Source organism: Rousettus aegyptiacus, unplaced genomic scaffold (genome assembly GCF_014176215.1).
Source record: "Rousettus aegyptiacus isolate mRouAeg1 unplaced genomic scaffold, mRouAeg1.p scaffold_m13_p_4, whole genome shotgun sequence".
In the NCBI taxonomy this organism is placed as follows: Eukaryota; Metazoa; Chordata; class Mammalia; order Chiroptera; family Pteropodidae; genus Rousettus; species Rousettus aegyptiacus.
Window position 1 is genome coordinate 124141428 of NW_023416307.1, and position 17182 is coordinate 124158609.

At 46.8% G+C, this 17182-nt stretch overlaps 1 protein-coding gene across 4 annotated transcripts in view; it reads right to left on the bottom strand.

The window, feature by feature from the left end:
- PXYLP1 (2-phosphoxylose phosphatase 1) overlaps window positions 1-17182 on the bottom strand; it is a 68179-nt gene that overhangs the window by 16128 nt on the left and 34869 nt on the right. For 3 of the 4 annotated variants that reach the window (XM_036219010.1, XM_016141900.2, XM_036219011.1), the window contains exon 2: window positions 16727-16858. In XM_036219010.1, coding sequence (XP_036074903.1) covers window positions 16727-16805 — 79 coding nt within the window. In that variant the 5' untranslated portion in view covers window positions 16806-16858. Of the gene's footprint in view, window positions 1-14643; window positions 15006-16726; window positions 16859-17182 lie in introns of those variants that run through there. The other variant, XM_016141901.2, reaches the window with a different exon arrangement.

Genomic DNA, 17182 nt, shown 5'->3' on the forward strand with positions numbered 1-17182 from the left:
AAAAGATAAGGAAGGAATCATTGAAAGGGAAATATTTGCAACACACATAACAGATTATTAATGTTCAGAGCGCATACAAGCTCCTAACGCCGAAAAATCAGTAAAGGATGTTAGCAGGCTAATTACAGGAAAATAAGTACAAATGACAATAAACATATGAAAAGATGTTCAACATTATTCGTACTTAAAGAAATGCAAAATAAAATGACAATAGGGTATTTAACGCCCCCCCCCCAGTAGAACATCACATATTAATGATGACATCAGTGCTGGCAAGGGTGTGAACCTGCACTGCCACGCACTGCAGGTGAGGGTGGCGGCCGGAGCAACCTTTGGAAGGAGTATTCGGCACAAATCTGATTTGTGCTTTATTTCTGACCCCATAGTTCTACATCTTGGAATCTACTCCACAAAGATGGGAATTCTCATCACAAAGATTCACTGTGGTGCTGTTTATAGTGGCAAAAAAGAGGAAATAACCTAAACATCTCTCATCGGCAGAACAGAAGGTTACAGGACAGTGTGGAATATTCTCCGGCAGAGAAGAAGAATGGTAAAGAATCAAAGATAAACGAGGTGTATAATAAACCAAGTCAGAGGATATTTATATAATCCTTTTTGTGCAAAGAAAAAAACAAACTATAAATGCATGAAAACACAGACATTTGTTTATGTAAATGCACAGAAAAATGTCCTCAAGGACAATCATCACAATGCAGCCGTGTTTTCCTCTGGGGAATGAGTGAAATGGCGTGTGAAGTATTGTCACTTGTTTTTCTATAACTATGTTGTTTTCTATATCCACACAGACATATGATATTATTTATACTAAGCATGTTACATATATTCCATATATATAGAAATATATGTACGTTAGTATGATGTCTAGATACGCTTTTTTCCTGTAAGCATATTTCCATTCATTACTTGCGTTACTTGTGTTAAGACAACAATCACAGAGCTGCAAAGCTGGCCCTTCACCAAGTGAAAATTAGCCCTTTGGTTGGTCCTAGAGCCACTTTCTTCCCAGCACCTGGACAGGGCCAGAATTGCTAACACACAGCTCAGGTGTCCGGAGGTAATTTACCATGGGGGATTTGTGTCAGAGCAAGGAAATGAGGAAAGGTGATGTCCTAAAGCACTGCCTTAGTGATGCAGCCCTTCTGGCTGTGTGGCACCCCTCAGTCCTTGACTCTGCTCTTTTATGACATGACACCAGATTCTGGACCCTGGGCCATGCCTGTGGGCACTTCCTTTGAGGTGAGGTGTGACGCTAAGGAGAGAGACATGATGATATGAGTGACACCAGGGCGGAGGGGCAGGAGTCCCTGGGCATCAGAGAGTCCCCACAGTTTGCTGGTTTATCTTTAAGCACACAGGGCAAGACCAATTGGGGCTACCAACTGGCGACTGCTGTAGATTGAATGTTTAGATCTCCCCCAAATTTACATGTTGAAGTCCTAACTCCCAATGTGATGGTATTAGGAGGTGGGGCCTTTGGGAGGTGATTAGGTCATGAGGGTGGCGCCTTCGTGAATGGGATTAGTGCCCTTAGAAAAGATGCCTTAGAGAGCTCTTTTGCCATGTGAGGTTATGGTGAAAAGACGCCTTCCAGGAAGTGGGTTCTCACCTGACACCAAAATCTACTGGTGCTTTGATCTTAGACTTCCCAGCCTCCAGAAGTGAGAGAAATAAATTTCTGTTGTTTATACATCACCCAGTCTATGGTATTTTGCTAAGCAGCTCAATAGACTAAGACAGGGACCATGGTAGTTGGGTCCAAATGACACACTCACAACCCAAGGAAGCAGGGTTTAAAAGCCACAGGTAAAGACTGGGTGATATTCAGAGACTTTCCATCTAGAAAGATTTCATCTGTTGCTTCCTCTGGCATGTGGGCCTGTCAATCTCACCTACTAGCTGCTGAGACCGCCCTGTGCTGTTTGCACCTTCCTGAGTCACCAAGACACAGTGTCTGGTCATGTGACGCCCTTCGAGACATTCAGGGAAGGTTCTGATGCATAGAAGCTGCGGGGTAAGATGTCTCCCCAACTCCGTCTCTCTGCTTCCCCTCACCTAACTTGGTTCTCGTTGCCCTGAGCTGCTCAGAGCCACCCCTACTCCCACGAACTATTTCTCGCCCATGCTCCTCCCCTTGCTTGCAACTCTACCTTCACCCTACCTCTGTTCCCCATATCTGGCCAATTCCATAAGTGATCCCAAGGAACCCCTCCTCTAGGAAGCCCACCCCAAAGCCCCAAGGAGTTTTGATATTCCTCTTCTTTGAGCCCATCCAGTTCTTGCTGCTGTCCTGTCTCCCATCGCAGTACATGTGAGCAGGGGTGTCCACGATTTTGCCAACCCACCACCCCAAATATCCAGAGAACTCGGGATATGGCTCCATGTTTATAATTCCTCCGCCAACCAGCACAAGGCAGTCCCTCCATAAATGCTTGTTGAACTGAAAGTGTGCTCTGAGCCAGGCACTGTGCTCTGTGCTTTTGGTAAAATACTTGCTTGAATTCTCGTGCGGGAGCACTGAGGGAGAGAGGTTACCTGACCAGCCTGGGGGTGGGGATCATCCAAGCAGCTTCCTTGGGAAGACACCTAAGGCGGCCTGAAAAGCTAAAATGAAGCTTGCTACATGGGGAAGAGGAGAAGAGGGCTATGTAGCATGAGCAAACACAGCAGACAAGAGGCCGCAAGCTGGTTCAAGATACCCTTGGAGACTTGGTCCCACTGGCCCCTCCAGGGCTGACATGCAGGAAGGAGCCCAAAGGAGCAGACCTCTGCTGGAGGCTGCCTCTGGCCCTGCCTGCTGCTCTCCTGGGCTTGCCTTGTTCACCAGGACAAAGGGGGTTCAGGGGGCAGACTCAGGGGCTGCGGCCTGGGGCTCCAGAAAACTGCTTCTCCTGGCAGGCCTTGCTCAGGTCCCCAGCCCCCGACTTCCCCTGTGGGACCATGAGAAACTGTGATGATCCCAAGCAGATGACAGCAGCTCAGATGTCATCGAGCAAGGAAAAAGGGATTGTGGGGACATCAGATTGATTTGGCAGGCAAACAGATGGAAGAATAATGAGTTTCATTGTGCAGGTATAAAAACATCACATGAATCTAGATGAGGCCCTGGGGCCACTGTACCACCAAGGCCAACATGAATAACAGAAGGCGTCTTCATTGGTAATTAACTCGGTACCAGTGGGTATGCCATTTCTCTTTGGTGTGATTTCCACAAGAAGACTTCCATGAGCCACATGTGCGTATGAGTCTCTCTCATTTACAGCTGCTTTATCTGCTCATCTCAGCTACCATCACTCTAGTCCTGTTGGCACCTCTACAACCTTCTTGTATACATGCCAAAGGGGGTCTCGGTGTCAAATACATGAGAGAATGTTACCTCTGAAGCAGCTCCTTGGGCCTCCTCACTCATAGAAACAACTAGTACACTTCTTAAAATCATGAGTAAAACAGTCGGGTGCTGTTCCCCACAGGTCCCCCTCCCCTCTCTACCCATTCCCACCCTCCCCAGTGCACAGGATGAATCCATGCACATTATTAGCAAACATTCCTGTAGCTCTGACTAGGATACAAGCTGAACTGGCTCACATTGCTTTCTATAGCTTTGGACCTCATCCTGGGAAAAGTAACCATCAGCCAGGCAGTGCATGTCAGGCAGAGGCAGGTCAAAGGACTGGCTTGAGGTCCCGCTGCCTGTAAGTGCAGGCCTGCTAACCTGGTATTTATGCATCTTCTACCTAGCCAGCCAACACTTACTGAACATCTACTGGAGATTCCTCAGAGAATAAAAGAATCAGGTCTCTGCCCTCCTGAGGCTTACAATCCAGGTAGGGAGTGTGGTTAAGGTATTAGATAAGAAAAAGGGAGCAGGAAGCATATGGCCCTACAGGGAAAGGGAAAGAGCCTGCTCCATCACAGTGCCTCTGTACACCCTGGTTGCTGGTTTAGAGGCACAGGTGCAGGGATGGTTCAGTGAAGACTAGGATATAAGGATACTGGGAAGTTGCTATGAGAGAATAGTCAATAATAGCCAATAATAGTCTCGGGCAAAACCTGACCTCTCCACAAGCTTTGGCTTAGGAGCCAGCACTATAACCATGTCTGGAGGAACATGTTTCATCTAATGATGATTTGCTTCTTTTAATTTTTGTTTATTCTATTAATGGTCCCCATTGAATAAAGGAAAAGAGTGAAAGGGCCCAGAGTCTGGCTCAGATCATAACTTATCAGCACAGGCCCCAGGGCCACAAGTCCCTAGCCGGCTTTGGGCCTCAGTCCACCTTAGTTACTTCCCCAAGCTCAGTGATCCACAGTATCAGTAGGTTATGTTACAGTCAGGTGTCTGCAGCAAGCTCATTAGCTGGGAGCCATTTAGACTTGCACAAAGACAGGACGGCACTTTTTTCCCAGGGTACCAAGCCGATGCCCATGGTCTCTAGCTCATCTCCCCATACCGAGTCTGGCCCAGGGCAGAGGGCAAAAATCTAGCTGCATACCTGGCTTTCTTTCACCAGCTCTGGACTTAAGAACCCGCTGTATGTAAGCCCTTTATACAGGTACCTCAAAACCAACTTTGATGGTATTGTGGGGGCCCCCACTCCAGGGTCAGATCACAACCGCTCTGTGAAGTGGCTCCTCCCCTATGTTGACCCCATGGTGTGGTGGGGGTTGTCATGCTGGTGCTCCAGGACCCTGTCCTTGCCATGCTGTCTGTCCCAAGGATGAGGACCTAACACTAGCCAGCTGTGCCAATAAAGGGCCTTTCCAGGGAAGAGCGGCTTCCCACACAGAGCAGTCAGTTTTATAGAAAGGCAGGTGGCCTCTGAACCCGATCCCTGGATTCCCTACCCCAGGCTGCCTCCTACCGACCTGCACATGTGGCGTTTAGTTGTCAGCTCTTCCTCCGATTACAGACACCCTGGCAGATTAAAGTTAAGTGTCGGGGATCCACAGGTGTCCAGTGAAGGTGAGCATGATGGGCTAAAGAGTCGGCTTGACTCTGTCTCTATGCTCTGGGCTCAGCTGCCCCACAAGTCACACCATTGACTGCAGGAGCAAAGAACCTCATGGAGCCAAGGCGTGGCCCTACCATCGGCTTTTCACACTCCTAGCTCCAGGGCCTGCCTCGCCATTGCTGGGACTTCAGCCCTGGGCTGGTCACCTCCCTAGGGGATTATCGGCACCTTTTCCTCGGGACTCCCCTTTTCCAGTGCCACTAAAGTCTGTCCTTAATCACTCTTGCTGTTACAGCTGTCCATGGTTCTGAATGCAAGGAGGTGGCATGGGGCTGGGGGCATAGTCACAAATACCTGTGTTCAGGTCCTGACCCTATTACTTCCTAGCTGTGTGGCCTTGGGCAAGTATTTCTGCCTCACTATGCCTCATTTCCTTCATCAGTAAAGTGACCCCGGGTGCTGTCACCTGATTTCTCTGATTTCTTCCTCCCAATAATCCAGGAGGCTTTTGAATTCTCTCCTTTCCACTGGCCTGCCAGAGAATAATGATTTTTTCTAAAAGGCAATTCCCACAATTCCCTTAATGCTCCTCAATCCACTAAGTTGTCTTAAATGCCCATTCTGCCTCTACCATGCACTGAATGTGAAAACAGCTGTGCGTAATTCTCAAATATAAACCAGAACCACAACATCAGAGCCCACAGTTTTGCTATGTGCCTTCAGTCATTTGCTTTTAAAAGCAAGGGTAGAAATTATGTTTATAAGTACAATGAAAAATCAAGTCCATATTTGTACACATTGAGAGACTTGGTTTTACACAGCCAAGATTGATCAAATGGTTGAATCCACGGTTCCTTTTCTGATCTGTCCACTTCGGGCCACAATACAATGCCAATCCTGTCTTATTATCCTCATTCTTGATCATTCTTCATTCCTCATTCTTGTTGCCTCATGGTGAACCACTGTTAGGTAAGAATCTAGTAAGTGCTGTAGGTACCAGTGAAAAGCCTGGTCCCATTCGGGGAGCCAGGGAGCCACCCACGGCAGGGGTGGCTTGTGGGGTTAGGGGCTTGCTTCCTGCCCTAAGCTGTTCCTAAGCTCTTATCTCCTCCCTGCCTGACCTCTCCCTCTGACATCTGCTACTGAGACCTAAGTCCACAGGGCTGCCAGAACCCAGGGGCAGGGGACCCACTGTGGGCTGAGCTGGAGCCCACCTGCGGCCTCCCAGGGGGCCAGGAAACCTCATGCTCCTCTAGAGCCACCGATAACTGGCCTCAACCCAAAAGGGTCCTTTGGGTTAGAGGATGCAAGCACCAAGGACTCCAAATCATGACAAAAACTTAGACCACACAGATGTCCAGGGCAGGTCCCCAGAAAGAACTATGAAAAGAAACTCAGCCTCCTTCAGCCATCTCGGCCTAGATCCCCTCTCCTCACCTTTGAGAATCTAATAAAAGCTGCTGATCTTCATCCCTGAAAAATGATTTCACATGCAAGCTTTGATTTCTGGGGGTTCATAGGACCCATGAAACCACGTGAGACAATGTAGGCGTCTGTGGACTCAGGCTAAGAATCCAATGTACCTAGAAACTTGTGTTCAATTTCAACGCTCTTGAGAAGAGATTTTCCTTTTTTCAAAAAGAAAAGGGATCTTTCCACTTCACATAAACATGTGTTGATTCTAAAATGGCCATTCGACACTAAGGTATACGAGGGAGTGAAAATGGCCCCTAATCTAACCCCTGAGAGAAACCCACAGTGAACATTTCAGTGTAAAAGTGTGTCTGGATGTCCTACCCAAAGTTAAATAATCTGTGCTTCTGTCCCTACTCTGGTGGGAATGCTGACAGAGTCACTATGGTTTAGGGACATTGTTCTTGCTCTCCAAAGAGGAACGAATAAGTTTCCTGTGTCTCAAAGGTCTGCACCCCACCAAGGCCACCAAACCAACTGTCCAGGAAAGCTGGCCACTCATCTGCCTTCTGTGAAAAGGGTCAAAAGGAAGAGGCGGCCAGGTGCGTGGGAGAGCTCTGGGGAGGCCATCTCAGAGAAGAAGACGATGCAGCTGAGGGAGGGGCCTGCACCCTTAGGTATCTGGGTGTTGTAAAGACAAGACATCTCACCCTCTGGTAGATACCTGGGGCTGGGGAGAGACAGAGCTCTGGCTGGGTTCCAGGTTCCCGGAGAGGCAGAGCCCTGGTCAGTGGGGTACCACCCCTCAGATGATATAGGAAAAAGAGAGAAAAAGGCAAGGAGGGCAAGAGGTGATGCTTGAGCCTGAACCACAGAAATCACAGAGACAGCCCATGCATCATGGCCACCTCCCTGTCCCTCCGGCCCCAGGGGCAGCGTGGCTCTGCTGGGCGCCAGTGAGCCATCGTGTGCTGCGACCACGCTGGTGGGAAGGATGGCGAGACGGTCTCAGAGCTCTCTGTGTGTGCCTACCTGACTTCACCACCCCACTCCGGCCCTCATTCCTGACCAGCTTCACAAACTCCTCCCTCCAAACCTTTCTCCCAAGGTGGGGCTGCTATCAAGATTACAGGGCTTGGCTTCTGATTACCACTTACCACTTATTTCACTCTAAGGTTAACCGTCTATTTCTTTTTTTTTTTTTTAAATGTCATCAGCTTGGAGCAGAAGCCCTGTTGCCAAGACAAGAGAAAGTGCCCCCCGACCCCGAGCTGGTGGGCGCAGCCGGTGCAGCTCCGCCGGTGCAGACTCCCGTTGCGCCCCTGGCCCGCCCATTCAGTGGTTCCTGCAGTGTCACCACATCCTGCGGCTTCCTCTCCTATGGCGCCCACCTCCTCACACAGTCCTGGTGATCTGCGGGTGCTCTCCTCACTGACTACTTTTACTAACACTTTCTAGTTTTACTAACTGGCCCTGTTCGTTTCCACTCTTCTAAATGGGAGCTTCTCCTTATCGAAATTGCTGACTACACGTGTGTACACACACGCAAAAACACACAGGTGTGAATGCATACACACATTCTCATATAAAAGTACCATACGTTAAAAGCAGCCAGAAAAAAAAGCAATTACTTACCTTTAGGGAGCTCCCATAAAACTGTTAGCCAATTTTGCAACACAAACTTTTCAGGCCAGAAGGGCTTGGCACAAAATACTCAAAGTGATGAAAAGAAAAGACCTACGGCAAAGATTACTCTACCCAGCAAAGCTATCATTTAGAATCAAAGGACAGATAAAGAGCTTCCCAAACAAGAAAAAGCCAAAGGATTTCATCAACATCAAACCGACATTATAAGAAATGTTAAAGGGATATCTTTAAGAAGAAAAAAAAGATTAAAAAAAATAATAAAATAGCAATAATTACATGTCTATCAATAATTCCTTTCTTTAAATGTAAATGGATTAAATGCTGCAATCAAAAGATAGGGTGCCTGACTGGATAAGAAAACAAGACCCCTACATATGCTGCCTACCAGAGACTGGCTTCAGATTGAAAGACACACACAGACTAAAAGTAAAGGAATGGAAAAAGATATTTCAGGAATATGGAGGCAACAAAAAAAGCTGGGGTAGCAATACTTATACCAAACAAAACAGACTTTAAAACAAAGGCTAAAACAAGAGACAAAAAAGGACCCAGCAATCCCACTTCTGAGTATTTATCTGAAAAAACCCAAACACTACTTCAAAGGGATATGCTCACTGCAGCATTATTTATGAAAGTCGAGATATAGAGGCAATGTGGGTGTCCATCAGTGGATGGATGGATAAAAAAGAAGTGGTGTGTATATACAATGGACTATTACTCAAATTACTGAAGAAAAAAAATAGAGAATGAAATCTCGCCATCTGCAACAACATCAATGGACCTAGAGGGCATTGTGCTGAGTGGAGTAAGTCAGACAGACAAAGACAAATGCCATATGATTTCGCTTACATGTGAAATCTAAAGGACAAAATAAACAAACAAATAAAACAGAAACAAACTCATACAGAGAATATTTTAATGGTTGCCAGATGGAAGGGGATTGAGGGGGGTAGATGAGAATGGGGAAGGTATTAAGAAGTAAAACTTGGAAATTACGAAATAGATATGGGGATGTAAAATATAGCATAAGGAATATAGTCAATAATACTGCAATAAGTATGTACAGTGTCAGATGGGGTACAAGTTTTATTGGGGTGATTAATTCGTGAGTTACATGAATGCTTAATTGCTGTGCTGTACACCTGAAACTAACATAATATTGTATGCCAACTGCAATTGAAAAATTAAAAAATTATTTTAAAAAAGTACCACGTGTCCTTTTAGTTAGTATATTATGGACAACCTACCAAGTCAATTCAAACAGGTCTATGTAATCATGGTGTAATGGATGCAGGAGTATTTTCTGTTGGACACTTTGGTCACCTTCCCCTTTTTCCTATTATAAGCAAGGCTGAATTAAACATCTTTGAACATGTATATCTATCCTTTCATCTATTCCTAGGAGAACTTCTCTAAGATTAGAAACTAAAAAGGAAGGAAGGAGGGAAGGAAGGAAGGAAGGAAGGAAGGAAGGAAGGAAGGAAGGAAGGAAGGAAGAAGGGAATGAGGGAGGGAAAGGAAGAGAGGGTGGGGAAGAAGGAGACAGGGAGAAAGAAATAATGTCCCCAACCTGGAAGAAAATTAGAAATGACCCACAGAGATAAGTATGTCCAGTTTAGCTTGTGAAAGGGCCTGCTATGCGATGCTTTCACTCCTGCCAGTCTAACGATATGACGCGATGAAAGCTGATTTATCAGACTTGATTTTGTCATTTATCTATAGAATTTTCTTCACCCACAGATATTGAACTCTATGTGGTCGTTGGACATGAAGCATTCAGAGAAAACTCAGAAATCAGACAGAAAACAAATATCCAAAAAAAGGATCAAAATTAATTTAAAAAATACTAAGTGAAAAATGTTAGCAATAATGCGGATATGGGGATATTAGAACTCTTAGGTTAAAAATACGAGCTCTCGTCTTTAATTCCTCACTCTTTCTGACTCCAACTCACCAAAATAAAAACCCAGGAGGCACCTGATTGCAGCTTTTAAAACAGAGTAGACAGTATATTTAGACCCCTGGCACTCTAAGGACTGCTTCCCCAAACCTTTGCCACCAAAACAGGTTAAGATCTTCACGAATCCCCAAGTTCACACATACCCCGAGGCACATGCTTTTCTTTCTAAAATGTACACCTGACAAAGAGGAGAGAAGGGCAAAGCCCCTGGCTGACAGGACGAGGCCCGCTCGGCAGGAGGAGCTCAACCACAGCTATTATTATCCGAATTTCTGCCTGGGCAAAATCCCTACCACCACATGCTACATGGAGCCCAAGCTGCAAACGCTAACAAACGTGACCTCCAAGAGCGACTGAGCCTGGAGAAGCCAGGGTCTGAAGGGCCAACGCAAGACGCGTGCCACGGAGCCCAGGCACCTTGCAGGGGTTCCTCACTCTCCTACTCAGCGGCAAGTTTCTTCTAATGCATACGCTGTTCTCTCAAATATGGTTATTCTCTTTCCTAGCACATGACAGGTCCAAAGCCGCATAAGGGAGGGGATATGGGGGATGGAGGCTACAGGAAAGTGATGGCTCTGCAGGAAGGAAAGGGGCCGGGGAACTATTGGACACACACACACACACACACACACACACACACCACATGCATTGACACCACATAGACACACACACTCACATGCCACACACACACATCATATACATCCGTACACATTCCCACCATATACACACACCACTCACACATACCAGACACACACACACCACTCGCTCACCATACACACACATACACAGACCACTCACACACCACACACACACAATATACAGACACACACCACTTGCACATCACACACATATCATATACATACACACATTCACACCACATACACCACTCATACAAGACCCATCACAGACACAGACACAGACACACACACACACACACACACACATAGACAGACAGACACACACACACACACACGGTTAAGCTGGGGCTCCTCAGCTGCCCGCCGGCCTCGGAACTTGGGGCAGTTACCTGCCTCCATGGGGTCAGGGCCCCGCCTCTCTGTCGTTCTGTCCTTCATGGCCTCTTCCTGTCTGCCCAGATTTCATTTCTGCCCTGTCCTCTTTTCCCTCTATCCGCACCGCGGGCGAAAACTCCAGAGCTGACGGGGCTCGCAGGCGGAGATGCGGGGAAAGGGCGAGCTGCGTGCGCCCTGTTGGGGCGGCCCCACCAGCTGCTCAGGGGCCCTGGACCTCGGCCTCCCGGGCAGTCTGGTTTTTTAAAAGGGGGGCTGGAAGTTTATGTGAAATTACCTAGTTTTAACACATTGGTAAATAAATTTAAAAATGTGAAAACACTGGTTGGGCCAAACAAAACAAATCCACAGGCTGTTGGTCTGGAGCGGCCTCCACACGCTTTTAGGAGACCTGGTCTCCCCAAGCCAGAGCTTCATGAACAGTGGACACCAAGTCCCCAAACAGGGGCTCTGGACAGGGGCTCTGTTAGGCTCACCCTTAGGCAGGACACCGCTCCCACGCACACCCTATCCATGCAGTCCTTCGGTACCCCCGATAACCCCTACGTACCCCCGTACTCCCGTACCCCGACCGCTCCTCCCAGCTCTGCCCCCTGCTTTTCCTTTTGCTCTAAGCACTCTCCCCGGGCCTCCTCAACCCTGTCTATGTTCTAGGCATTTCCTCCAGCCTTCGGAACGCGTGTCCCAGATGGAGATGAGTCATTGATGTGACTCAATGCATGAATGGATGGAAGGAAGCATCGGCTGAACTACTTGAGCTAGACTCCTACGTGCCCCCGAGCTGCCCCCAGCGTCACTCCCTCTCCCAGCCTCTGAACAGGCGGTGCCCAAATTGCATTCATGAGACTCACCTAGGGAGCTTGTCAAAAATGCAGCTTTCTGGGTCCCATCCCCACCAAGATTCTGAGTCTATACTGAGGGACACAAAATGTGCTCTTTTTGTTGTTGGAAAATAAGCTCCCTGGGCCATTTTGATTAAGACACTAAGGAGACCACACTTTGGCAAACACTGTACTTAACTGGTCTTTCCAAGACACAAATCTGATGGTGTCTTCTCTACTTCGGTGGCTATCTACACCTTCAAGATATGATGTGATGATGGAGGTGGCCCTGGCCTTTGTCCACTTTTATACCTACACATAGGTGACTCCCTTGGTCCCTCGCCCTCTCGCTCTGCCTTTGCAGTCTTACCTCAGTCAGCCAGGAACACCCTTCCCAGCGTCCTCCTTGGCCAACTCCTCATCACCTCTCATGGGTGAAGCTCAGATGTCACCTCTTCTAGAAGTCTTCCCTGATCTCTCAGGCTATATTAGCTTCTTGTCCTCTATCCTTTCATATCACAGTGCCATAAATCATCTCAAATTCATTTTATTTAATAAACATGCATACTAGTGATTACTATGTGGCAGGCGCTATTCTAGATGTTTTATAAATATCAGCTTACTTAATCTTTTACCAACCCTATGAAATAGGAACTCTAGTTATCCCCATTTTACAGATGAGGAAACTGAGGAATAAAGAGGGTAAATAATGTGCCTGAGGTCACAGGGCTGGTAAGTAGAGGACAGGGATTCGATCCAGGCGGTCGGCTCCAGAGTAAATGTCCTTTCCGTGTCCTCGTGCTGCCGCCTCTTACTTGTCCTAGCACGTTGCCCACTGTGTTCTGAGTGTCTGCTCCTGACTCCCCTCCACTGGACGCAGGGGTCCCGCGGCCCTGGAGAGGTTAAACTCCCGGCCCAGGGCCTAGCAAACAGTGGAAACTCAAGGAACGTTTGCTGAAGGACAACGTTGTGCATACTCATGACACTGGATCAACAAAAACCATAAAATTCATGAAACCTCCAAATTTGAAGAGACTTTAAATGGGATCAGGTACAATGACCTGCCTAAGAGTCTACTCTCCACAGAGCGAGAGCGACGCTCCAGAGCTGGCGCGTTGCCCATTCCACCTCTGCATGACACTGACTTTCAGAAAGCTCCGCCTGACATTTAACCGAAGTGTGTCTCCAAGGTCACACTGAACAGGCCCAGCCCCTCCTGCAGAAAGGGCTCGTCAGATACTGAAGTTGACCCTGGCTTTCATGTCTGCAGGGTAACCCTGCCCTCTTCCGCCTGAGGATCTGAATCTCCAGTCCACCTTCGGTATTTCCCTTGGAACCTGCTCTGGTCATCTGGGCCCTGCCCATGAAGGGGACCCCCCAGATAGAGGTGCCATATGCCCAGTGTAGATTGACCCCTACCATGGCTGATGAACTCTGATCGAAATCAAATAAATGTATGATATATTTCAAAAGCCCTCCAACCACCCCCCACCCCCAAACACACACACATGGCTGAAGTAACATTAAGTCTCACGGCCTTTGAAACACCAAGAGCCCTGGTTTCTGAGGGTGGAGCATTGTGATGGGACGCTCCACTGTTGCGTAAAAGGTTTATGTTGACTACGCTTCCTCCAATCAAGGGTTTTCCCACAAGGTCTCTGTTCTCACAGCAACTGGCAAAGCAGCAATTATCACGACAATAATTAACACCATTTTACTGAAGAAGAAATAGAGGCTCTGGGAGATGGAACTTGCAGGGATGCTAAGTGGCAAGCACCATTCAAATCCAGGGCTGTGAGGCCGGAGCCCGCCTGCTCCTGTCCCACTGCCATTTTGGGAATGCAGTTGGAACACAGTGAAATGAGCATAAAATAAGCGCTATGGAGAGACTGGGCTGAAGCAGGAAATGGATGATTACAAATGAGCAGAAAAAGGAGAAGCAACTAATTATTCACAAATCATCACAGCCTGGTCTTTCCCTGTGGCACCATAGGAGTCTCCCAATTTGAGATGTTATTTTTCTACTTGTGCTCATTTTAACTAGAATAACTAGACATTTATGCTTTACTTGTTCCCTTCTACAATATGAGTATCAGGAATTTCAGAACGTCCCTATTTTAAAACGCGAAAACACGAAAGACTCAAAAAATACAAAATAAACTATTTTCATTAAAGGGTGTTAGCATATAGCAAGTCATTATTTCCATTTAAAATAAGCATATTTTGAGAAACTATGAACTGTATCTTAATCTTTTTTGTATCCTTCCTTTACCACTTCTAACCCAACAGTATAGAAAAATGCCCCCCCCCCAACACAGAAGCACTTAAATATATGTGGGTTCACAGACGTACTTTCTGTAACAAGAGAAAGGGAAATGCTTAAACAACCTGAGTTTTAAAATTGTAACCTGGGTCATAACTTTCCCACGTTCAAAACATCAGAAAAAGAAAATTACCAACAAGACAAAAAAAAAAAAAAGTACAATCACTGCAGAAAGCAAAACTATACAGTTTACTTAAACATGAGAAAACCCAGTTATACTTGATTGCCTCAAATATTATTTCCTAAAATAATATATGCTAATTCACTATTCAAAAATTAGTCAAAAGAAATGGTAAAGGAAAAGTCCACATATTTCAGGGTAAGTTATAAGTGTTATTTAAGCATATACCTTTGTATTATAAATGAGTGAAGTTTCTAACACCGTAATACTTAGCAACCAATAAAGCAATTAAATAAACAAAGCAATTAAACTCTATTTCTACAGAAATGGGTAAACCCCAAAGTTACAGTTTACCTAGAAGTAGAAGAGCAGTGAGAGCATCCATAGCTTAATATCTTTCCGAACTCCAACGTATCCAAGAAGAAAGAGCTCAGACCCAAGGCAGGCTAATTTACCGTGCAAAATTTTCCTTTAAAAAAGTATGGCTGAAAAGTGGTTCCCCTAAAACAGAAGGGACTTTCACAAGAGTTATATAAGCAAAACACACAGGCCAATTCAGTGATGTGGAAACCACCTCATGCAAAAGAAACGCAGCAAACACAAGTAACCCCCATTCACGTCTCAGATCCTGTCAGCCTCTCCGAAAAAACCCCGAGGTCGATTGTAACCTCCTACCTCTCCAGCCAAAGGATGGAAAATTTTTAATAAAAAGTTATAAACAATTAAGCGACTGAGAGTCCTAACGCATTTTTTGGAAAAGATTCATATTTTATAGTTCATTAACCATCTGAAGTATCTTTAAACTTTCTAAGCCTACCTTTTCTTGACCTCCTATCCTATTCTGGAAGGATAAAATGAGTATTTTAAATTCTTTTTACTATTAGAAGTAGCCTGTCATATGCACCCGATGTGTGCATGGAATCTGTCACAAATTGGAGGTAAATCAGGGAAACTTACTTAAAACCACCTCTTTTCAAACCACTTATTCCAAATGCCAAGTCTTTCCCACGTTCCTCAGCACACTCAGAACATCCCACTCGCTGAGCCACCTGCTTGTCTTTCCATCATCCAAACTGCGGCAGAAACACCACCTCCTCAAAGAGCCGTCCTAGGCAGCTATGGGTGCCAACCACCTGTGCCCCCAGCCCCCATTAGGGCAAGGAGATAAAAAAGGAGGGAAGGCAGGCAACAGCCAAACGCAACTCTCAGCATCGCACAGGCATTTTCTCAGCATCAAGTAAAACAGCGCCAGGAGGAAAGGGAATCAGGGTCAGCCTGCTTCTCAGAGCAGGTGTAGATTCATTCGTTCATTTAACAAACATTCATGAAACACCTACTGTGTGGTTGGAAGTGCAGCTTCTTGGTTATAAAGGGAAACAGGACATGGTCCCTGCTCTCAGAGAGCAGACAGTCTTGTAATAAAAAAGATAAGAAAGGAAAATGATGCTGCTGCATGGTTAGTGTAAGGAGGGGAACAGGTTCAGGACATTCCGGATGTATAGCAAAGAAGCATCAGCCTCAGTTGGGGGGTCACGGAAGGTTTCTGGGGCAGAAAAAGGCTGAGCCAACCATTTTGTTGGAGAAGAAGGGAGGGAGGGAGGTGAGGAGGAGAGCACTCCTGGCGGAGAGGCTGGGGGAATCCGGGCACAGGGAACAGCTGGACATGAGAGAATGCCAAGCAACTCAGCAACACTGGGTCATTGAGTCAAAGGTGAGAGAGAGGCCACAGGAGGGCAAAGGGCCTCTGAGATCGTGGGCTACTGCTAAAGGGTTACAACCAAGGACGTGCCAGGGCCGGATCTGTGTTTGAGGATGGCCACTCTCGGGGGAGCAGTGCGGGGCACAGATTTGGGGTCGAGACCGAACACAGGTTCCCAGTGAAAGGGAAGGTGCTGGCCAGTGAGGTTGGTGGCCTGGCTTCATCTGCTGTGCTCCTGCCTTACCATGCAGTCCCTGCTGCCCAGGAGGGTGAGTTTGGTACTGGCAACCAAATCCCCCACCCTCCCCAACAACTCCAGCCCCACTGCTCACTGAACAGAAAAGAGACACCCAGCCTTCAAAGAATCAGCCAGTGGGCCAAACATCTCTGCTCTGTGTGGCTTGGCACGATGAGAAAACAAACCGGGCCACTCAGGGTCTCGCCTCGGGAATCTAGGAATCTGGGAATAACTAGGCAGTTTGGGAACCTGTGCAGAAGCCAAAAACATGTCACAAGGCATAGTGAGCGCTCTGGTTCCTCACGGCCAAGAACAAGGCTCAGCGGTTTAGGATTCCTACTCCCAACCATCCACCATTAGACTAATAATGAAAAGACTCATTTTAAACTTCACTGTTCATTTGAAAAAGGCTTTGGGCCTACTTGTTTGCCTAGAGGGGCCTCTAGTTCAGAGCGAAGCCCCCTTCCTTCCCACCCCCAGGCAACACCCTGGATACTCACAGAACTGCAGGCTGAGGCTCAGGAAGGCCAGCAGCGCAGCCAGGGCCAGCAGCAGCAAGAAGCGGTTGCGGAAAAGCATTATTATTCGTTCTATCTCCTCTTCATGGTTTCACCTCAAATCGGGAACATGTCCTGTGAATAAAGCAGAGGCAATACACATGTGTTCCGAGGTGGAAAACCAAGTTTGTCAACTGAAAATAATCCAATCAGCCCAGGCCTCTAGCAGGGAAGCGTGAATTCTAGTGGGAGGACAATAGCGTGCCGTGGGTTATGTCTTTGCCCCCAAACGAGGCTTGCCAAAAATGTGCCCCTCAAATGAATAAGAGGAAACCAGTTCACGAATGGTTCGTTTATACAAAATCGACAGGGAATGAGATACTTTACAGCAAGACCTTTCCAAAGAAAAAAATGTAAAGGAAGTTTATTGAGCACTTACAGTGTGCCAGACGAAAGAGT